This window comes from Chroicocephalus ridibundus, chromosome 12, assembly GCF_963924245.1.
Source record: "Chroicocephalus ridibundus chromosome 12, bChrRid1.1, whole genome shotgun sequence".
NCBI classification, from domain to species: Eukaryota; Metazoa; Chordata; class Aves; order Charadriiformes; family Laridae; genus Chroicocephalus; species Chroicocephalus ridibundus.
Window position 1 is genome coordinate 9744439 of NC_086295.1, and position 23062 is coordinate 9767500.

General features: G+C 44.8%; 2 protein-coding genes and 4 non-coding genes across 12 annotated transcripts in view; all 6 read right to left on the bottom strand.

The window, feature by feature from the left end:
• Positions 1–11256, bottom strand: part of LOC134522451 (somatomedin-B and thrombospondin type-1 domain-containing protein-like) — a 35514-nt gene extending 24258 nt beyond the window's left edge. The window contains exons 1-5 of one of the 5 annotated variants that reach the window (XM_063350132.1): positions 10971–11256; positions 10431–10537; positions 9303–9439; positions 8396–8532; positions 7694–7830 (exon numbers count right to left, since the gene is read on the bottom strand). Coding sequence is in view for 2 of the 5 variants with exons in the window: in XM_063350134.1 (XP_063206204.1) it covers positions 8396–8483 (88 nt within the window). In the remaining 3 variants the exon portion in view is untranslated. Of the gene's footprint in view, positions 1–7404; positions 7451–7693; positions 7831–8395; positions 8533–9302; positions 9440–10430 lie in introns of all 5 variants that reach the window. The other 4 variants (XM_063350131.1, XM_063350133.1, XM_063350134.1 and 1 more) reach the window with 4 other exon arrangements.
• Positions 7903–7993, bottom strand: LOC134522667 (small nucleolar SNORD12/SNORD106). The gene has a single exon (XR_010073095.1). It is a non-coding gene; the product is annotated as a small nucleolar SNORD12/SNORD106 (small nucleolar RNA).
• Positions 8605–8695, bottom strand: LOC134522669 (small nucleolar SNORD12/SNORD106). Its single transcript, XR_010073097.1, has one exon. It is a non-coding gene; the product is annotated as a small nucleolar SNORD12/SNORD106 (small nucleolar RNA).
• LOC134522670 (small nucleolar SNORD12/SNORD106) lies at positions 9512–9602 on the bottom strand. Its single transcript, XR_010073098.1, has one exon. It is a non-coding gene; the product is annotated as a small nucleolar SNORD12/SNORD106 (small nucleolar RNA).
• Positions 10612–10697, bottom strand: LOC134522668 (small nucleolar SNORD12/SNORD106). The gene has a single exon (XR_010073096.1). It is a non-coding gene; the product is annotated as a small nucleolar SNORD12/SNORD106 (small nucleolar RNA).
• A 5940-nt stretch (positions 11257–17196) lies between the features above and the next one.
• The window catches only part of STAU1 (staufen double-stranded RNA binding protein 1), a 37033-nt gene continuing 31167 nt past the window's right edge, over positions 17197–23062 (bottom strand). For 2 of the 3 annotated variants that reach the window (XM_063349750.1, XM_063349749.1), the window contains exon 15: positions 17198–22505. In XM_063349750.1, the coding sequence (XP_063205820.1) occupies positions 22418–22505 (88 nt within the window). In that variant the 3' untranslated portion in view covers positions 17198–22417. Of the gene's footprint in view, positions 22506–23062 lie in introns of all 3 variants that reach the window. The other variant, XM_063349751.1, reaches the window with a different exon arrangement.

A 23062-nucleotide genomic window follows, 5' to 3' on the forward strand; every position in this document is an offset into this window, starting at 1 on the left:
ATCTGTGGGAGGATCAAAAGCATAAGCCTCACCCTTTCAATTAAAGAGCAACCCTGAACCAGCAGCAGTAGGCTGTTGAAGACATTACGGCCACCCACAGCGGGAAATGCGAGCATGGGCAGAGCAGAGAGCATGTGTGCTACTGCGGGCCAGCCCCTGGGTGCTGACAGACCACCCCACCTTCAGACAGCAGCTTTCAGGAACGGGCTTCAGGGAATCCATCTGGGCAAGCAGCACCACGTGGGGCTGCATCTGCTTACCTACCACCCTCATGCACCAGCTGAGCCTCCTCAGCCCGCTGGAAGAACACCTGCTGCCCTGTTGAGATGGAAAACATGCTTTGCTGCTTCACGCAGTCAATGTTGAGACAACAGCTCGAGAAGCCTTTCTGGGCCTGGACATCCTTGCTGAGGAAGGTTACATGAACCCAAGGGAGTCTGCGCAAAGTAGATAAATTAGGACAGCCCCTGGCTTTAATATTTGCTTTGAGAAAAGACTAAGGAAGTCAAGCTTATTCTCAACACTAGAGGGAAGACTTCAAGGTGACCTAGCCACAGCATTCGAAACTGAACAGAGAAAGCGACAGGCACAGTGAAGTGCAGAGTATCCAGTGGGCATTTTTCTAAATATAACACTAAAGAAATCAGGCAGATTCTCAGGTAACACAGACAAAAATTGTCCTGAACTTGTTTTCATGAACCCAAATCAATCTTAGGGAATATAATGGAATTGCTTCACTTTACACCATGAATATGGTCTAGCACGAAGAATAATTTTACCCATCACCAAGACAACTCTGTTACTACCTGCAAGCTGCCAGGTGTTCCCCATCCACATTATAAGAGACTTGAGCCAATTTCAGCCACTAGAAGGCCTATGGCAGGTGCTGCATCCAGCCCTCGCCAGCCTCATGTTGGCACTGAGCAGAGAAACAGATTAACAGAATTTCTTCAGACCCCAGAGTACCTATTTGTGTAAACGTGAAGAGAACCATTCCCAGCACTTTTCTCCAGAGTTTAATTTACTGTGGAATGATCTAGAAGGCTTTCGCATCAGTCTCAGGTAGGTATCATGGGGCAAAGGGGAGATTTTGATGGTGTATGCAGCAGAAAGCCAGAGCTCTCACTGTCCCCTCTCCCTTCACCCTGCTGAGAGAGCACAAGTCCTCCCTCTACACAGTGAGCTGAACCTGAGCATCAGCCAGGTCTGAGCGAGAAAAGTCACGGCACGGGGCAGAGGGACATAAACTGCAGTTTTCTGCAAGATAAAGGCTGCCAGAAGACAGACGGTGCAGCGCCAAAGGGCCTTGGCCCTATCTGCACCCTGTGCCCAGCGCTTGGATGGGAAGTGCCTGGGAACCCACTGCTTGTGCTGTAACACAAACCAGCAGTTCCCACAGCGCCAAAACAGACTCAGGCTGAACTAAGACACTTGGCTTCACCCCTCCACTGCAAGGGATCTGGCAAAAAGGGTGGAAGAGGAAGAGAAGTCTGTAGCTGCAAAACATCTCTGTAAAAGACGGGATGCTGTGGGAGAAAGAAACACTGCTTCAAAAAAAGTCTTCCCCTTACTGCCTGTGGGGCAGTCTGAGTCTCCTGAAATCTGGATCTTCCTAGGGTGATCACAAAACCAAGTTTCGCTTCATTGCTGTCCATTATTCACCCTATATCCCTGGAGGTATTTAAAAGACGGGTAGACATGGTGCTGAGGGACACGACTTAGTGGTGGTTTTGACAGTGTTATGGTTGGACGCGATGATCTTAAAGGTCCCTTCCAACCTAAACAATTCTATGATAATATCTAGCCTGTCAACACAGCTGATGTATCGGAATACTTAATCTATCACTGAGCAGAGATGGAGGCAGAGGAAATAAGGCGGAGAGTAGAAGCAGCAATTTGTAAATGGACTGTGCTATTCCATAAGCTAATGCAGCCGCTTAACAGATGGGTCTAAAAAGAATATAATAATCACCATGCAGTCAAAAAGATGCCTGAGTCTTTGGGAATATAAATGTTAAACCTCTCACTGTGTATGAAAACACGTCTATTAATCAGACAGAGAAATAATCTGTGCTATTTTCCTCTCAAATGCTCGTGGCACCAAGAAACAGAGCTGTTTGAGAAAAGTAAACATTTGCTTCAACATACCAGCCCAGGGAGTGACTCCAGATTTCAGTTTCAGAAAGTTACACAAGTACATACAGCATTGTCTATTCCTGCTATAACTGACAGAACTGACAATTCTGCCTTCCTTCAGCCACTTCACAGCAGCAGAATATGAGCTCTGGACATGCTGCAATTATCCTTTGCTGGCCTCCGAGAGCTAGTAAGGAGCTCTCTGTGCAGAGAAAAAGCTGTAAGTCAGCCTTTGTCCAAAACATACATCTTGGCCTTCATCTCCTCATTCAAACCACCCAGCAGACACACTCAGGAGTCGACCAGTGCCTGCAGAAGTCAGGTAAGCAACGGGGCAACAAATGCCAAGGACAGCTGAGGAGGAGAGCTGCAAATTGCTTTAAACTCAGGACTCAACCTCCCTCCCCCTCATCTTTTATCATAGGGCTATATCACGAGATTTTCAAATAGTGTAATCTTACCTCCATGCTTGGTATAGACAATAAAGTTTGTTTGATGGTTTCTCTATTAACTGGGAGGCCTACTTCATTACTTGGCTGTAACGCAGTTGTTCTAGGAAGTCCACTGCAGCTCAAGTTTTTAATAGCTCATGGTTACACACAGGAAAATTATCTGATCTCATAGCATACCACACTGCTGAGCCCACAGCTGCCCACAGTCAAGTTCAGCCAGCTCTCCATTACCAAGGGTGTTTGGAGAAGCAGCAGAAGGTAGGATATTCTGTGTAACAGAAAAAAAGTTGTTATGGTACTAAATAACATGACCCCTAGTCTGCGTTTACCAGCTGCACCTACCATATATCTTCATTTTCCTGAAACTCTGACCAGACAGACTTTTGGTAAATGCAGCCATAATCACATTTTTGAGCATGGTACGTGGGAATTTGGAGCAAAGGTGTGGAAGGAATACCAGGGGATGATCTCTAGACCCAAACTAGTTCCAGCAAAAACAACATAAAGACCAAAAACATCTACCCAGATGTAAAATGAAGCCACACCTAAGGTACCCAGCTGCTTGCAGGCATATCAGAAACTCCGGCAGATGAAAGCTTTGAAGCAAAAAACTATCCATACAGAATTCCTCCACCTCTGCTCCTCTAAATAAAAGCCTCTGACAAGTTCAGATGTTACTTTCAGGGTTTGCCCCCACTTTGTCACACTCTTGCTCTTACAGATAAGCTAATGACCACTGGTCCAGAGGTTTATTACAGTGCACTGCTATAGTGACAAGGTGAAAGCATCCTGACTACATACACACACAGAACAACTCAAACAAACGGACAGTTCGATGCAGAAACTCCATCTGGCCCTTACTAAGCTTTGGGGAACGCATGCACACAGCACCCCCTACAGCTGCCAGGTCAGAGATCTCCAGGCTCAGTTCATCCCCTGCAGTTCAGTTCCTCCATACAACTAGCCCCTGTATCCGGACTAGAGAGCATGCACAGGTTGCCTGCAGTGGGTCAGTTCTCTTCAGTTTTGTCTTCCATCCCTATGCACATGTGCACTAGCAGCAGTGCTTGAATCCTGACCTGAGCAACTTTTCTTGGAGAGGTAATAAAACATGCAAAGAACATGTTCCAGCTGCCTCTGTCCTTACAGCTCCCACTGGACAACCACCACTCTCCATTCCCTAAAGTACACTTGCTGGTAGGTATGCTCACTAGATTATGAAAGTAATTATATTAGCAGCAGTTCTGATCCCTTATCAATATGTTGTTTCAAGAGATTATGCTGCTTACGTTAATTGAATGAGAAAAATCTCTACCCAGTTTAATGGAAGACTGCTTTGGATGCTGATTAATCGCTAATTTTTCATCTTTGCTGTTTCCTACTAAACATATATGCCGAATGCCACTATCGGCTCAGACACCAAATCCCTTCCCATAACCACTGAAACTGTTATTTATGCTTTTAAGTAGCAGAAATACCTTCTAGACTTGTATTTGCTGTAAACAACTTCCAATCCATTAGAGTATTAATTAGGCTATTGCTACCAGGCAGTAAAAATAACACAGCAATACTTCAAATGCTGCAGGAAATTATTCCTTAAACATTTCCTCAGCCTGTTATCCACGCGTCACTTTTGCCCTTCAGCTACTTCAAGCAGAATTGTCACCCTTGGGCTAGCTAGCTCACTGCAACCCCTGCCTGTGCACCCAGCTGCTTTCAGGCAGCAGTCCCTCAGTTGGTACTCAGCATGTATGACCCATCAGTTACAGGCTTCCACAGGCCCAGAACTACCAATGCAAGAACCTTCAACAGCTGCCAGGTGGCCCTGCTCCTCAGGAACTTAATGAGGCTGCAGGGAGATTGGTTCTTAACCCCATCCCTAATGCACATACCTGCTGCACTACTTCCCAACCGCAGCACATGGAGAACAGCTACTTCCATCATTAGCCCTGGGGTTTGAATGTGAACCTGCTGTCTGAGACACTGCAGGTTAATATATAACCCAATTCTTCACATCAGCTTGATGTGAAGGGGCTATTAACTTAATTTGCATTGCCAGTGGGGTATACAAGTGCTACTAGACCAGGACCTGCATGAGACATCTGCCAAGGCCCATCTGACTGTGCAGACACCACTCCCGACTGCCAGGCTAATGGGCACAGCAGATGGAGAATGCCTTCGCCCTCCCGGCAGAACAGACTCACCACCGTTCAAGCCCTCTACATTACACACCACAGGTGCATTGATATTCTCACCCCTCAGGAGGCCAGATGTGTACGGCCAATTGACCTGGGATATGAAAATCAGAGGTACAGAAAGCAGTACATCTTAGGACTCTCGACTACCTCTCTGGTATTAGGAAATTAGGTGTTAAGAAAACCTTTAGCTTCCTATTGTTTAGTGGTTCCCTACTTCAGCATTTATGTACAATCCATATTTGATTCTCCTGCTCTGCAAACCTGGAAGTTTGCCAAACAGAATCCAGGGGAAGACTGCAGGATCTGAATGAACATCTGCCACTAAGTCTCTTCAGCCAGAAGCACACTCAATTCCCACTAGCTGAAGACACTGCGTGAGGAAAATGTCCAAATCCTCACAGAAGCTGACATCAGCTTCCCTTCCTCCCCAGACTGCTGTCACTTTTCTGTAAGACTCATGTATGGAAGAATTTGCAAAGCCAGTGTCTTACTTGGCAATGTGCTAATCTACACCTTTTACCAGGGCAGCTCAAGTCCCCACTGATTTATGTTTTACACGAGCTGCTCCCCACAGGATCTAAGGGAGAAGCAAAGGCAGAGCCCTTGTTCAAATAGAGGTAAAGTGCAGACTACGTATGTTTAACTCCAGAAGACAGGCCTGTTGTCGACCTTTAGCACCCAACTATTACATACACAAAACTGCCCTAGTGATGCTTCCGGCAGCACAGCAGCAGCCACAAACCTCAGATAGGCACTTTTTCTTCAGGGTATGTGAAGCTGTATTGCCATAAGATCATGTCCCTTTCCCCTAGCTTGAGGCAGCAGGCAGCTCCATGTAAGCCATCACTACAGAAGCACTGTTGCCATCTAACTCCCCAAAACAATTAGGGGATGTAGGTGTGTAAAGAGAATTTTAGCCACCAGCTGAATTCACGCAGTATTCAGATTTTATTAAAAATAAGCTCTACACAGTACAGAAACACACACTGTGCCACAGCATCCAAGAAGCCCCTTCCCCACTTTACAGGCTGCCAATGATACATTAGTAAAGCTTTCTGGATGAGAGGGGAAAGCCAAAACAGGAGTCCACCCACCCCTTACACAGCAGGCCATCCTCCCACACTCGACGATTGCCCTCCAAGGAAAGGCTTCCTTAGTTTTAATGATTGTAGTAGGATAACACGAGCTGTCAGGTGGTGAATGCAGCCCTTGCAGACAAAAGCATCCAATTACACTAAACATGCAGCAAGTTCCAGAATCCATTATACTTAAATGCCTCATACCAAGGGAAAGAAAAACCCTCTGTAAGATGGCGGGACAGCAACTGATCACTCCCACTAGCTCTGAGAAAGACCAGAGCTGTTGCAGGGTGATGTGAATGCTGTAGCTTGGACAAGGGATCACACGCAGCAGCATGGAGAGGGACATCATTAGCAGAAGACAGCTTTCTGCTAGTACACCGAAATCACAGCAGGTCCCAGGACAACTTCTGACAAATCTCAACCTGTCAAAAAAACAGCCAACATTTTGTCAGTCCACTCCACCTCACATCGCAAATATATACCTTCCAAATCCCCCCCAAACTATTTGACAACGAGGGTTGCTCTGCAACAGCAAAAACTCCACTGCCAAGCACTCCAAACAGGAGCACTCCAACTGTATTGTGTGTATTATGTGAGCTTTTAGAGCTGTGCTTGGTAGAACCTGGGGAAGCTGACTGAGCAGAGTGACAGGGTAATATATTCAGTCAATTCTACCAGCTTTACCATCTGACGCAGAACACTCACACTCCTTTTGAATTCATACATACAGGCTACCAAGGAGACTTTAGCCTCCTTGGAGATACAATAGCTGCACAACCGGCACCTGAACAACACAAGGCTGTAACTGAATGAAGCCAGTGACAATAGGTGTTTATCCAATGAAGTAAGGTCCTATATTAAGCACATTTTCTAGAGCATTAGTGAAATCCTGACAGCCAAGTTTTCAGAATATGTCATCGCCAATCTTCTATAAAAAAAACAAAGTAAGAAAAAGAACACAAAACCAATCCCTCTCTTGCAAATAGACATATTGCTGGAAGTCGACTTTCACCCACACATCTCCAAGGCATTGGGAACCTCCCATTCAGAGAGAGAAAAAAAGAAAAATAAGATCAAGAACAAAAGCTGCCAGACTCTGTAAGAAGCATCTCGTTTTAACACTGCTTAAATGGGGCAAAATAAAAGATATGCTTATGCCCTTAAATTGAAACCTGTCAGAGCTCTCTGCCATTTACTTGAGATCTTCTGAAAGCAATAATTCTTTCACTTCTGATCCTCAGGTCTTATACGCATGTCAGATTGCATTACATGATCAGTGTTACTACAGTATGTGCAGACAGCACCCTCCAGTGCTGCCCGCCCTCAAAGCATGCAGCATACATGTAGTTTCCCCTGCAACAGACATGTAGCCTCAATATACAGCCACATGAGGAATCAAAGCATCTTGCATCTGTGGAATCAGTCAATCTGGATAAAACAGAAGTTTCCATCAGCATTGCCAATCTGGTGGGCAAAAAAGTCTGAAGCCATCATGACAGATGCTGTTCTGCTGAACATTAAAAGTCAACCACTTACATTTGAAAAATCTTCAGGTCCACAACAACTGACAAGCTATTAATCCCTGCAGGAAAGATGGTAATAGAAAACTTGAGTTTTCAACAGGTGTTGATACTCTGGTCCAAGACTTAAAGGGCTCCTGCTGCAATGCTCAAATCTACACATCTGTCAAATCTCCAGGGACACTGACCTGTCAAAGCACTGCAGAACCAACTCCACTACAGAAAGGTGGTTTCTGACCCCCTCCGTTTTTTGTTTTCTTTTCATTTAATTTAAACCAGTGAACATTGCTGGATCAAAGACTTACCATTCTCCCCTGCCAGAGTGGCACACATAGTGGAGCAAACCAGGCAACTGCCCTCACGACACAATTAATTGCTGCCAGCTACAACCATCACATCAGGTCTCCAAGAGCCTCAACATCCCCACTGATTTTGCAGCACCCTACAAGTAAAACCAAAGGGAACAATTAGCACCAGGCCCTCCCTGGGTGCGGGACACAGCAGCCACTTCCCCGCTGGTGCATCAGACATGATTTGGCTTGAACAGTGAGAAATCAACACTGTCGCTCTGAAGGGGAAAGAATGCAGTCATCACTGACACCAGCAAGTCCCCAGGAGTTAGGTGGCTGCACACCCACGGCAGCTGTGCCACACTCCCACCTCCCCCGGCAGATCTGCAGGGACTGAATAAACTAATGGCAGAGGAAACGCCATGCACACATATGGCTACCACCAGATGCTGAACATCTGTTGTCCCCTCACACTCCTTTGAGTTGACCAGCAAGGGGAACAAGGACCTTGTTGCAATGCTTCCACATGAGGAACTTATGTGCTTTCACCTCTACAATGCTCAGGCTAATGCTCAAATTTATAGGTCAGTCAAGTCTCCAGGGACAAAGACTTTTTGGAGGAACTCCCTTCCAGAAAGGTGTTCCCCTTCCCCCGCCTTTTTTTTTTTTTTTTAATTTAATTTAAACCAATGATCAACAGTTACTTCAAGGACTTACCATTCTTACTGGCTAGAGGTTCAGGCATGGTGGAGCAAACCAGGCAACTGCCTTCATCACGCAGATCATCACTGCCAGCTACAGCCATCACATCAGGTCTCCAAGAGCCTCAACATCCCCACTGATTTTGCAGCACCCTACAAGTAAAACCAAAGGAAACAATTAGCACCAGGCCCTCCCTGGGTGTGGGACACAGCAGCCACTTCCCCACTGGTGCATCAGACATGATTTGGCTTGAACAGTGAGAAATCAACACTGTCGCTCTGAAGGGGAAAGAATACAGTCATCACTGACACCAGCGAGTCCCCAGGAGTTCGGTGGCTGCACACCCACGGCAGCTGTGCCACACTCCCACTTCCCCCAGCAGATCTGCAGGGACCGAGTGAACTAACAGCAGAGGAAGTGGCAGAGCCATGCACACATATGGCCACCAGCAAACGCTGAACACCTGCTGTCCCCTCACACTCCCTCAAGTTGGCCAGCAAGGGCAGGGCAGAAAAGACACAACCGCACTTCTCTTCCAAAGGACACATTTCACCCAGGATGGTTCCTGTCCCTTACTGGGGCAGCTGCTTTGAGCAGATGACACACGTCTCCATGCAGGGCATTTCTTAAAATGAGCTCTCTGAACACAATGCATCAGGGAAATAAAAACAGCACAGAGCTGTAAACCACCATCCTGCTCCAGCTTAGCCCACACTGGTGCAGCTTGCAGATCCCTGCCCTGATAGCTCCTGGTCATGAGCCACACCTACCACTTTGGACATGCTGGAACAGGAGCAACATGAGGCACAAAGGACCTTGTTGCACGGTTTCTGCATGAGGAAAACCTTGTGTTCCCCTTCCCCCGCCTTTTTTTTTTTTTTTAATTTAAACCAATGATCAACAGTTACTTCAAGGGACTTACCATTCTTACTGGCTAGAGGTTCAGGCATGGTGGAGCAAACCAGGCAACTGCCTTCATCACGCAGATCATCACTGCCAGCTACAGCCATCACACCAGGTCTCCAAGAGCCTCAACATCCCCACTGATTTTGCAGCACCCTACAAGTAAAACCAAAGGGAACAATTAGCACCAGGCCCTCCCTGGGTGTGGGACACAGCAGCCACTTCCCCACTGGTGCATCAGACATGATTTGGCTTGAACAGTGAGAAATCAACACTGTCGCTCTGAAGGGGAAAGAATACAGTCATCACTGACACCAGCGAGTCCCCAGGAGTTCAGTGGCTGCACACCCACGGCAGCTGCCACACTCCCACTTCCCCCAGCAGACCCACGAGCAATGAGTGAATTTATGCAAATCCTTCCTCAAAAAGAGATGGCCACATGCTCAACAGGCACATGGGGCAGGGGGAATACTGCAGAAGTCCAGACAAAAAAACACTGATGTATGGGGCTTCCAGAGCAGAGCATAAGACGGCTAAGCCAGACGTAACACAAAAAGAGGAGGCAGGCAGAGATAAGAGGTTATCGCTTTTGCAGGCCCAGTTGCAGGCCCAGCCTTTATGGCCATGCGAGGCTGCTGCCTTCCCAACGCGAAGGCAGAAGGTCGCACACGTAGCAGCAAAATGCCGTGCGGCCGCCAGGCCCCAGGAACAGCTCGGCCAGGAACACGCGTGGCGATGGCTGCTGCTCACCCAGCGGCAGGGCCAGGGCAGGACCCCCCTCTCCCAGGGCGCAGCCATGCCGGAGCGGCAGCAGCGCGCCCGCCTGCCCGCAGCCTGGCCGTGTCCCCGGCCACAAGGCACTGCCAGCGGCGGAACTGCCAACCCACCGCCCTTCCAGGGCTGCGGGTTTCTCGCCCGGCTGGACACATGGGGAGCGGGACGCGGCGCAAAGGGCCTGGCTGCAGGGTCCTGCGGGAGGAGGCCCTCCACCGCGTCTAGGCTAATGGCCAAACCCACGCAGCTCTCCAGCCCCCAGAGAGACCAGACTGGCAAAGCATTGCAGAAGCAGTTCAGTAACTCTTGAAAAACTAAAAATTATATAAACGTATTTTTAAACCAGTGAGGAACAGTCACTTTAAGGACTTACCATTCCCACCTGCCGGAGGCTCGGGCATGGCGGAGTAAAACCGGCAACCGCCCTCCTCCCAGGCCTCATCCCGCGGCATCGGGTCTCCCGGCGCCCTGCACCCTCCGCTTTGGGAGGCAAAAGCCACAGGGAACAGTCAGCACCGGATCCCGCAAGGGTGCGGGACACAGCGGCGCTTCCCGCTGGCGCATCAGATGTGATCTGGCTTTAACAGCGAGAGATCAACACTGTCGCTCTGACGGGGAAAGTGTCATCACCTGCACCAGCGAGTCCCCGCTCCCCCACGGCTGTTAGACCTTCCCGGGAAGGGCCGCAGGAACCCGAGGGAGAGCACATGGGGACGGGGGCCACGAGGCCGAGCGGAGGAGGCGGCCATGCCGCCAGCCCACGCGGCCCGGCCGCTCCCCCAGCGGGCGGGGAGGGAGGCGACGCCGGCGGCCACCGACAGCCGGCTCAGGCACGGAGAGCCCCCGGGAATGGGGGGAAGCGCGGAGCCGCCAGCCCCCAGGAGCCCAGTCCGCCGCCCGCACCCGCACCTACCTCGGCCAGGCCTGAGCAAGAGGGCGGCAGGCGCCGCGCGAGGTTCTTTATAGGGGCGGCGGGGCCCGCCCCGGCCCCGCCCGCGCTGAGGCGGGAGGGCGGGAGCCGCCGGCGCCGCTATGTCGGGCGGTGCCGTTCGGGCCGCCCGCGGGAGCTGCCCTGCCCGCCTCTCTCCCCCGCCCGGCGGAGGGGATGCTACTCCCCGGGAGGCAGTGCGTTGAGTCGAGTCGTCCCCTTCCCGCTCGGGCGGGCTCGAAGCCGGTGGGGGGGGTGGCGTGAAATGCAGCCCGGCAGCGGGGGCGGCCGGGGCCGCCATTTCGCGGGGGCGGGCAGGATGGGGCGCTGCTCCCTGGCCCCGCTCCCCTCATGGCGGCCTGCTGCTCTCTGGCCCCGCTCCCCTCATGGCGGCCTGCAGCCCACCCCAGGGCGGCTGCTGTGCCCGGGCTTTGTGTGAGGGGACAGTGACACCCAGCAAATGCTGCGGGTGCCCCCGGCTTGGGGCATCGGCACTTCTAACGTGTTTTATTTGGATGGGCGCGTGTGGCTTTGGAAATCTTAATTTTCTCTTCTTTTCCTTCTTACAAGGAAAAAAAAACGGGTTCAGAGCTGTTTAGTGACTTGTCCAAAGGCGTGTGCAAATGCAGTGGCAGCATCAAGCCTGTCATCAACCTTAACCCGGAGCAGGAGCCCAGTTCAAGGCCTGCCCGCTTCCACCGCTGCGTTTCTCCCAGCTCAGGCTCTGTGGATGTGGTTTTAGCTCAAGTTTGTGTCACCAGGTTTGGGCCGGCTGTCGCCCAGCGGTTACTTCGGTGTTTCACAAGCTCTGGGGGGGATACCTCGCACAGTTTGGGGAACACATCACAGCAGCAGTTATTTTGCTTTTAGGTGTCCATAGACAGGAAAATTGCATTGCGTTAAATAGTTTGCCACTGAGTGACGTGAGGATAAATAGCGAGCATAGGATGTGCCCTGAATGAGAACAGCCTGGCTTTGTAACCTGTGCCCTGCCACGCGCGGTGATTTTATAGCTATAAATTCACCTTGCAAATAGGTGTGAATCCAGTCATCCGTATCTAGTGGAGACCTGCCACATAACATCCTCGAGTACACATTGAAGGTATTTTCAGTGTCCTGCACTCAGGCAGAGTGCGTGCGTCTGTTCATGTTCAGAAAGGTCAGCCAAGCACAGCGTTTCACCCCTCACCGGTGGTCACTCTATAGCAGGGGGTGCCTCTGTATGATTCATAATGTTCTGCAGCCATGACCCCCCCTTCCAGGGGGAAAAGTAAGAACTTTTGTCACTAGGAGAAGGCCAACTAAAGAGATGAGGTTGAAATGGAGTAAAAGTTTAAGAGGCAGGGGGACAGGTAGGGGAAGGCACAAAGCCATATGCTAGTTTTACATTGTCAGGGTGGTCTTTTGGGCTAAACACAGGAGTTGAACAACAATGAGTTCTGCAATAAAGCAGCTCTGGTCTAGACTGGCTCAAAATCATGTAATTGCTCCATGCTTTGGGTTTTTACATTTGTAAAATACACAGTGATTATGCCAAGGCACCAGGCATAGCTGTTCAGTCCCTCGCTCTGAGCTGTATGAAGTGTTAGCGTTGTGTGACTTGTCACATCAGTGCTTCAACAAGCCAGCTTTCACTTTGGTATTGAGCTTCTACAAACTAAATAGGGATTCAGTGACAGGGGGACCAGATCAAGCTGATCGCGAGGGGAATACGTCCCGTGGGACCAATGGAAGGGGTAGCTCAAGGATGGGGCTTGACATGTGATCAGAACAAGAAAAGGCACATGGTCGATTTGTTGGCTAGTTTGCAAACATACAGCCAAGACTCTGCAAATCTGCCTAGAGAAGCATTTCTTGAGATATTTTAGACACTCTGAAATGAGTAAGTCTATCTTGTTTTATTCACCTCCTTGTCTAGTATCTATAGACATACACCCTGCAAGTACATATATAGGCCTTATAGCACGTTTGGCATAACACTGCATAATTCAGCTACCATTAAAATGCTTTTTCCAAATTAAATGTGTTTGTAGGCAACTAAATCTTGAAAGCAGCTTATCAAACAGGACTTGTGGAATAAATCTCAATCCCATTAATCCAAGTTCCAGAACACCAAAAGATGAAAAGACAATCAAAGGAAGGACATTTTAAGAGGATTACAGGGAAAACTAATCTTGTTACGCTGCAAGCCCATGTCACATGCACAACGTGAAAGGAACTGCAAATGTAATTTGTGTTGCCTAGCTTGGCAAGGAAGGAAAAATGGGAAGGTCTGGGATGTTAAACAGCTGCAGCAGAGTTTAGTATCAAATTTATTTGACTTCACTGCGTTTTATTCTCCTTGGCAGAACCACGTTGAAAAATCTCTTTAGCTAGATGAGTTCTTCAGCTCAGTCAGGGCTCACTGTAGCAAGACTCACTGAACTCAGGATGTTCCTCAAGAGGCGGCAGAAGTCACAACGTACTGAAGTCCCAATTCTCCTTGTTATTTACTTGCGGAGGGACCTCTTCTGTGGGGCACTGCTGTCAGAACAGCCAGCCTGTGAAAGCTCTGCTTCACAGCTGATCAGCAGGACTTTTGTCCGCAGGACGGCTGTGCCCGTTTCTTGCACAGGGTGGTTATTCGCTGCAGCCGCAGGCAAGAGCGTGCTGGGCTGAGCCCCTCCGGTGCCGTGTCCCTCTGTGTGCTCTTGTGTGAGTCACGCAGGAGCAGTTACTCTGTCTGGTGGCCAAAGTGAAGGTAAAAGGTTAAAAGGCAGTTACGTGCATTTTTTAAAAAGTACCGTGACTTCTGAAGAACGCTTTTGTACTATATGCCAGCCTTCACAGGGACTTGCTTTTAGCTTCTTCCACCTCATTGGAAGCACAGAATCATTCTTTGCTCTAGGAAGGGGAAATCTGATGAAAGAAGAAATGCTTCTGAATTGCTAAACAAGACCTTGTTAATCTCATGGGATAATTAAATATTTCACATGCCAGCATCCAACTGCTACATTGTTACATTCAGGGTTATTTTTAAATGAGAACTGAATATGAAGAAATCCAGACTTTAATTGGGATGCAGCCTCTGACTTCCCGACGTAATAACCAAAACTAAAAACCCAGCACCAGATGCCTCCAATATTCAGGGAATTTCTAATACAGACTGTAATTTTCCAGCATAACATTTTGTAATAATTTTTTTTTTTTTTAAAGGGTATGTATCAAGAAAGCCATGAAAAGATCTCTCTGAACTGTTGGGTCAGCAACTTCACTGTGGAGCACTATGACAATCAAAATAAAACAGCACACTGACAGGGCATTGAAAAAAATCTTTGTGAGCATCTGCCTTCTGCCAAATCATACACACTGGTCTTTTGAAATATGAAAAATTCCAAATGCAAAATTCGGGGAATGGATTAAAGGGCAGTAAGGAAGAAACTGCCATAGTTTATTTGTGGAGCCAGAATTTTTCTAGCCTGCAGCTAAAACTGGAAACTAACTACGACTGTGAATGACCCAGCTGAGTTTCAGCAAAAGAGACCCAGCAGGGAGATGTATTCAGATTTACCAGTTTAATAGGCCTATTTGCACATAAATGACATGCTATTTTTTTTTCCTTCCTACAGACTGTCAAGAGTTTCTTTTCAAAAATGGTAGAAGTGGATCACGGCTACAGAGTGACTGTAGCGGGAACGTCAGGCCTATTTGCAGCAGCAGGTTTAGAGGTCAGTAGCTGTGGATCACCAGGGACACAAAGCACTGTTACAGAGCGATCCCAACATTCATTTTCTGATGAACACAAATCTTCCCTAGGGATGCTGCAGATTATTAGGGTATGACTGTTGCAGCGAGTCTTGGGGTGAGCCAGAGCACTCCACCTTGCACGACTGGGTCCTTTCCTGATTTTATGCGTCTGTTCAGGGTTATCCTTAAAATTGATCAAAATGTTTTAACAGTATTTCCAAGCTCAGATAAACCACTTAAAACGTGGAAACAATAAATGCCTGTTAGATGAGCAACAGCCTTGTTAACAGCTTTGTACTGAGGATACAGCAGTTTCTGATGCTGCACGACAGCAGTAAAATTTTGCAAAATTATTGGCTAGACTACAGAAAACATTTTTGGAGGGAGAAGGGAGCTTTGATGGCTTACAGATTACTCTTTTTGATTATTAGCAAACGAATTTTACACAGGCATTGATGAAAGACACTGCTCTGTCACAAAGAGACTGAGCAAAAAGACAAAGGAAATTGTAGACCAATATGGTGTTAATTTAAAAGTTTACATCCTTCTTTATCTTGCAAAAATAACCAAGTGGTTTTAGTCTATTTACATGGGATAAGCTTTTCAACTGCAGTGTTGAAAGAACTCAAAAAAGAACTCAAACACATTACAGGGCTTTTCAGTTTAACTCAGATGGAAATGCTGTGGTTCAACCGATAAACAGTAGTTTAGTTCATCTGAACAGTGTATTATTAGCTACAGTCAGGAAGGCACCACAGGCCTGCTAGTGGCTTCTTGGGATCAGGTATAGGTAGCACAGGATGAAGAGAAAATGCATCTCCTAGAAGCTGACCTGTTTTCAGAGCAAAACCTGCTGTTTCCAACAGCACTGTTTTTTTCCCTGAGGATGACAACCCTCCACGGTAGCTAGGTGAAGAGCACAGACCCCACGTAGCCCTGACTGCAACTACAGCTCACTCTCTGACTTCTTCCTGAGTTTGGAAGAACACCTCATGGAACATTTTGTTGAAATATTTTTCTAAGGAAAGGAAAAATACTTCACATCCCTCATAGATGCAGGGATCTGTCCATCACAAGCCAGATAATCTTAAAGCCTGCTTTAAGAGACGTTACTCTTCTAGGAGAGGAGTTCATGGAGAGAAGGGGAGGGGAAGAGAGTAAGCATCTTTATGAAGCAAAACCACCAGTAGGAAGGAGGGGTGAGCATGCCACATAGCTAAAGGCTAAACCAGCTTCCCAAAAGAAAGTGCCAACAAAAAATTCTGACAGACAAGAAAAGGGGAAGTAATGGCAGGATTCACAGGGAATTTGGAAATATCCCTCTGTGAACCACAAGGTCCATTCCTTCCCTGGGTAGCCCAGAGGACCACGGGCTCAAGTGCTTGCAGATGCAGTGTGTGTAAGCTTGTGCACGTTCCTGGTTTGAACACTTGCCGTGTGCTTGGTGGAAGTGGGACTCGCTTTGTTTACCGTCCAGCCTACATAAAAATGCACCACAATCAGCATGGGGCAAAAGGCCGTTAAAATCAATGAAGCTGTATCCAGCTGACTGATGAACGACAAGAGGTCTGCATTTGACCCAGTTTAAGTATCACTTTAATCTAGGTACATCTTTCCTATCTGCATACAATTATGGACCGGCAGAATGGGGAGGGGTTAGATAGTAAAAGCTCTTAAATAACCTTTTTTCTTTTAAATAAAAACCAGCATTGGATTTCTACATCAGCCCTTTAGCACATGGAAATAGAAGTTAAAACGCTCACTGAAAACAACAGTTACCTTTGAAATTAGTACAGTACAAGAGAAAGCACAACAGTTATTGCTAGGAATGCTTAGAAGTGACAATTATTTAAATGCGTTTAGCCTTTGTGAGTTTGAAGTAGCACATTTTCTTCACATTATTATCCACTTTAGTAATTAAAATAACTTGGTGGCTTAACATTTTAATACAGAAGCTCTTCCGTATCTACTTAACAAGCTTTAAAGGGAATTTACAAACTTTTTATGCAAATGTAGTGGCAGTTTGTAGAATAGTTATACTGAATCTTATTTACAATAAACTACTGATTAATTTATTTTTCCAGTGATGCCTTCCTTTCCCAATTGTTTTTTCTAGGCAAGAGCTAAACAATCGTCTTGGTTAAAACCAAGCTACTGTATGAAAAAAACAATGTAAGCAATACTTAGGAATCCAACCACGAAGGTATATCCCTACTGTGACGTACTTGTCTGTAGCTTTAAAACTGTAAGAACAGCAATTTGGGAGATTGCACCCATGATAAAACAGGGAATAGGGATTAGTGTCTGTAGAGATGCCCAGTTGTCCCCAGACAGATTTTGCATGTGGACTTTGACATGAAACCTATCAGAGGTTTTGTCCCTTAACACAGGGTTGGGATTGCCTTCTCTGGGAAGCACTAATCTCCATTCTGCTAAAGAAAAAAAAAAAAAAAAAAAGAGTAATTTAAACATAAAAGACTATCTTTTGGTTGGAAATGGTAAAGATAATGAAAGAATGGTAGTAGAGGATTAAAGTATTGAAAGCATACTCTGTGAAGGACATTTTCTGCATTGTTAATATGGGACATTTAAGACCTAAAACATCCTCTACTAGCAGGTTACGAAAAAATACTGTGAAATTGGAAGGCAGAGAATGAGTAAAGTTTAAAAGGACTATGATTTTTTTCATTTCTAATCAAATACAATTCTGTTGCATTAGGATACTGCTAGATGTATACAAAATAATTTGTCAGAGAATAAAATACACTCTTGGATAAGTATTATTCACAATCTGTATGCTTTTATTCAGTTCTAATCCAGAGATTAAATGAATACCCTTGAGATTTTAATCTGCTCTAACAACTTAATTTTTTTCCCCGGCCTCCTTCCATGGGATGTTCAGGTTCTTGCTGAGAAGTTCCTGGGTGTTAAGTGTACGTATCCAATCAGCAGGTAAAGGGAGGCAATACATCGTGTCACAGCCACAGAGATGAACTTGAGTATTTTCAGATTTGTAACCACCTCTGGAGCAGCATTTCTTTGTCTGAGTTTAAACAGAGGAGTAGTCAAAGTAAACTCACTTAACTATAGAAGCCCTTAAGGAAGATATTACATTGAATCACACATTTTCTTGGTTTCTGTCTGCAGATTTTCAAAATAAACGCAGCAAACAATTATATGGTTGCTTCACAGAACAAGATTAGTGAAGTGGTATACAGACATCCTATCCCTTCCTGCAGTTAGGCACTTTTGGAAACTCCACCATATACATTTGGACAGAATAAAACTATTTTTAACTTTGATCAGTGGGTTAGAACAGAATTTTGGTTTGATCCTTAGGTAACATAATAATTTCAGTGGAACTCCAAGTACAGCTACATTTAACTCTGATATATGGTACTAAAATTTGGCCAGAGAATTGAGAACAAGAATAACTGGCTTGCAGACTCCAGATTCCCCACCTGAGTCCTTTCAGATAGGATTGTTCCTAAGGAAATAACAGCTGTCTATGTCCAAGTTATGGGAATGTATTTTAATATTGTGGAAGAAACAGGTATTGCAGTGAATCCAGGCTGCTTCTCATTCTGTAGGCACATTTTAGGTATCCTACAGGTCAGCATTCCCAAAAATAAATTTTGCACAAATCCTTCTTTTCTTTAAGATCTCCATCCTGAAACCAAGAATGATGGATCATGAAAAGTCATGTTTCTTCCTTCGGGGAGTCAGGACTTCCTACTAACAGACAAAATATTCTGCCTTAAAAAAGTTCCCTGACTAATGTCATTATTCCCCTTTAACTTTTACGTGATGCACTTTTTTGTCTTGAGCATAGCAAACTGACCCATCCAAGAAAGCAAAAAGCCCTGGATGATCATGGACTACCTTCCTTCTTGTACACCAACTTCAGAGTGCAACTTGTTACTCAAAATAGGAGACTCGAGCAGCAGACTTTAAGCTTGAGAACACAGCACCGGAACAGGCTTCATTTGTCAGGTTTGATATGCAGCACATCACAAAGCCACTCTTCTCTTCAGGTTCTTCCACAGGGCATTGAAACAAGAGACATTTGACTGCACCTCTCCAGTGTTGTTATTTTGACAAGAGCTTCTATTAAGTGCAGCTGCATACTTGTAAGAATAAGAAAAAGCTTGAAGAAAAGCAATGCAAAAGCTGCTAGAATTTAGAAGTTGGCTTAATTAAGGCTTTGAAATTTCAGAGAACAGTAATGAGTGCTTTCTTTCCAACAGCAGAAAAAAACAACATGAAGACTGGAGACTGGCAGACTCCAGACATGGGAGGAAGGACAGGCAGACAGGACATTTTCTTTGGTGAAGAAAAATGTATTGCCTACACTGTCTGGTCTCTGCTGATCTTATTTACAAGCTGAACTACTGGAAAATGAACATAAATATTTCCAGAATCTGGTTTCCAAACTCCTCAGATACTTCCTTTGAGCCCGTATGCTCTGCATTTGGAAGCGGGATGGGCAGGCGTTAAAAAAGGTCCAAATGAACAAGACTGAAATGCACTGGAATTCAGTGACTCGTTTTGCCACATCACATCTCCTGTCCCCCAGTGACCAGACCAGCCTCCTCGGGAATCACCCTCCATTACGAGTTACACTAAAGCAGATCCCTTAGGATCAGACCTCCTTCCTCTCCACTTTGAAGCTGTGGCTTGAGGGCATCCCTACTTGCAGAACACTGGCCCTATGATTTAAGGGGCTGGAATAATAACATGGTAAATTCTGAAAAGAAACAAGATCAGTGTTGCAGCTGTTAGCACAATAGTTACAAGCCTGACAGATCGCATTAAATACTTTGTTTTTCTTACTCCCATTTGAAAGCGATTAAAGGGAAGTTGTCTGCAGCTGAACTAAACTAAATATTTTGAGTGCAAAATGTCACAATTTGTTAAATGTACGGCAGATTCTGGAACACTCAGATTAGTGGTGCCATATTGCCAAATACTTATGGAGAAACAGAAAAAAATGCATTAATTTACTAAAATGTGGCAATTTAAGCAGAGTCAAATAAGATAATGGGGAGAAAAATGCTTGGTAAAATCCGCTTGTGGGAGAACAACCCTAACCAATTGAGATCTGAATACAAGAAAGTAATTTTGGAACAGACCCTATACTTACATTTTCTATAATGGGATCATTACTGAACGGCACAAAGCCTGAGTTAATGTACACTGACACTCATATTTGGAAGCTCCAGCTCATTCACTTGCAGTCAAAAGGTTTCTTAAGATCAAAAACAAAAGTAAAAAGTTCAAAGAAAGAATCCAAGAAGGTGAGGTCTCTTGCAGACAGCACTTTGCTAGTACTCAGAAATGTATGCTTTATACCAGTACCAGCTTGCTAGTCTACTGCAGCCAGAGAATTTCACCTTCTCCTCAGTTTTCTTATATTTCTGTTCTTCATAGAACATTTTATTATCTGTTGAATCAAAGTGTCATATAAAGCCTTCAGGTGATTACATGTAATACGTAATCATTCTTCCTAGCTTTGCTGTACCAAGCACAGAGCAGACAACAGAAAAAGCAAGTGATTGTAGTGCTCTAGAAAAAAAACCAGACTTTTATCTAGAACTCCCTTTGGCTTACCCAGAATCCGCATAGTGACCTGAAGTCTTCCATCATGGGGCTGTGATTACAAGCTCTTTGACAGAAGAACCTTCTCTTACATTGCACCTCTAAGATGACAGATGCATTTAAGACTATTGGAACAGAGGTATCTATGGCAAAGTACCTTCATTCAGGTTCATATGAAACACAGCATTATCAACAAATGAACGCTGCAAAACAGAAGAAAAGGCTCCAGTCCCATCCAGAGAGAGAACTCCTAAGTAACAGCGGATAAAGGTAGGCAGACCACTTACATTGCTATCAATGTGGTATTTTTTTTTTTGCACTATAAATTGTTTGGTAAGCAGTTTCTAAGTTGTAAGAATTTGCAATACAAAGCCTCAGCCTAGCAAGTTTCTTTTAATTTTTAAATGTACAGCATTTTAGTTCTACAAATGTAAAAAAAAAAAAAAGAAAACAAAACCCAAAAAAACTTTACAATGTTTTTTTTTTTTCCGCTTATAATGCTCAAAACCAACTTGATTCAATAAAGTTTGGTATGCAGTTAATGTGGCCTGATTGCTTTTGATAATGCAAATAAAATGGCCGAGACATTTAGCTTTGAGACACAGCAAATGCAGTAACTGCTTTCTGTGATGAGAGTTACTACACGCGCTGCAAACATGTGTTTAGGAAGTGCTGCTACAGATCACCAGTAAAGTACACACTGAACGTAGTTCACATCCAAACGATACACTTTCATGTGTCAGTCTACCGTGCCAGATTTTGTTGCTAGAGGGAAAGTTTTGCTTTGAAAGTACCACCCCCGCAAAATTACTAAGTGCAAGGCAAGGTTATGACTCAAATTACAAGCAAACAAGGAAACTTAAAAGTAGAGACTTAAACTTTGAAATCATACCAACCTGTTGTGCCAGGTTTCTTGTCATAATCTTAACTTTAGTTTAAGCTCCCATTAATACAGTTGCACTAACACACTGTGGCACAAATAACAAAATGTACCCACGTTACTTTTGAATTTCCTTGACCTTGCCAGGTTTTCACATCCTCAACATTACTAAATAGTAGTTATTTATATGTAATTGATAACCATTGTACAGTTACTCCATAGCTTTACAATACTGCCCGTACTATATCACAAGCATTACAAATCCTATAAAAAAAGCAGCCCCTGTAGTGGCATACAAGAATAAATTAACCAAAAAAATTTAGTATTACCATTTATTGGTGACAAACACTACGTTTTACTTACATTCCATGGGGAGAAAAAATTCCAGCGTAAACAATGAACTGAAGCAGTACTTAACTTGCAAGGCTATCGTGCTTTACCTGGACCATATGCAAAAAACTTTATTGCGCACGGTTCAGTGCGCAATAACACAACATCAAAAGCAACACAGTTTATATATAAACATAGGTAATTTTTTTCAGCCCTACATGGAGATGTAATTAAACAGTATAAAGCACTCAAGGAAAATCAATCTGCAGTTTTATATGCACTACATTGAGATCATATCCTGTAATGTAGTGAGCTGTGTGCCATCTATACACACAATCCTTAAAACATCGATCAGAGATCATTTAAAGTCACGTTGCATTCGAGTTCCCCTACCCCCCACTCAAAGAAAACTAGAAATTAACCAAAAGTGATCAAACAAAGTTTAAAATTCCTAAAGAGTTTTAATTAATTCAACCGTTGGATAATTAAGCTAAGGTTTGTGAAAATATTGGACTTTTAAAAACGGTGGGCACACAATTTGTTTCCAGTGAAACGTTGCTATTTCAATAAAAACAAAATAACCACATACATGGATATGATCTTCCCAAGTTAGTTCACAGATAACATGTCAGTCTCAGAAGACAAAGTTTCTAAACTGTGCTATTGTTCTAGATACAATTAAGAAACTTTTAAATGAAAAATTTATAGTGTCATTTCAATCAAAACAACATAATGAAACTAAAAATTTATCACTGTTTGAAGAAAAAGCAACGGTTATGATTTAGACACTACAGTAGGTTGTAAAGACTGTAGCACTCTAAAACAGTTAGGTTACATTAATAGGAAGCATTTGATTTTCTCTGGTGCTTTCAGGTTTGGGTCCAGTCAAAAGCCTTTTTTAGGCAGTGCTGTCCAGTGTTTGTCCCAAAGTGTTTGAGTTAGCCGGTTTGAGAAGAGGGTCACTTTCCATTTCTTGTTTCACACATCTACAAATGAGAACACACCTGTTACTTAGGAGATAAAACACTATTTCCATGAACAAGAAACTTCTAAATTGGATACAAAGAATTTGAGGTGCATACAATGATTTGTTTCCATATAATTGGCCTCCCTTTTAAATCAATTGTCACTTTGTTAATTCCAGCACTTTGAGAGCTTATTATCTAAATGAGAGGCCAAACTCCCCCCAAACTCAAAGGGAGTTATTGGCAAGCCCTCCATGTTTCAAGCTGTGAAACCTATACATTGCTTACATTTTACAAACAGAAAATTTTTCGAAAGAGAGGAGCAGCTGCAACGCTTAAACATACCGAAAAGTCACACTATTTACAAATATATGTAAATAAGTAATATAAGCAGAGGGATCACAGTCAGAATCGCGCTGTATCACAGTCATTACATTTTATCCACTTGCTCCTGCTTAGTAATTTGCATTTGACACATGAAAATTACAAGCTTGATCATAAAACCTACCCTCTCATCCTTCTGAAGAAGACAACAGCCCTTGGCATTTTAACTTTTCTGGCAAAGAAAAAACCCTCAC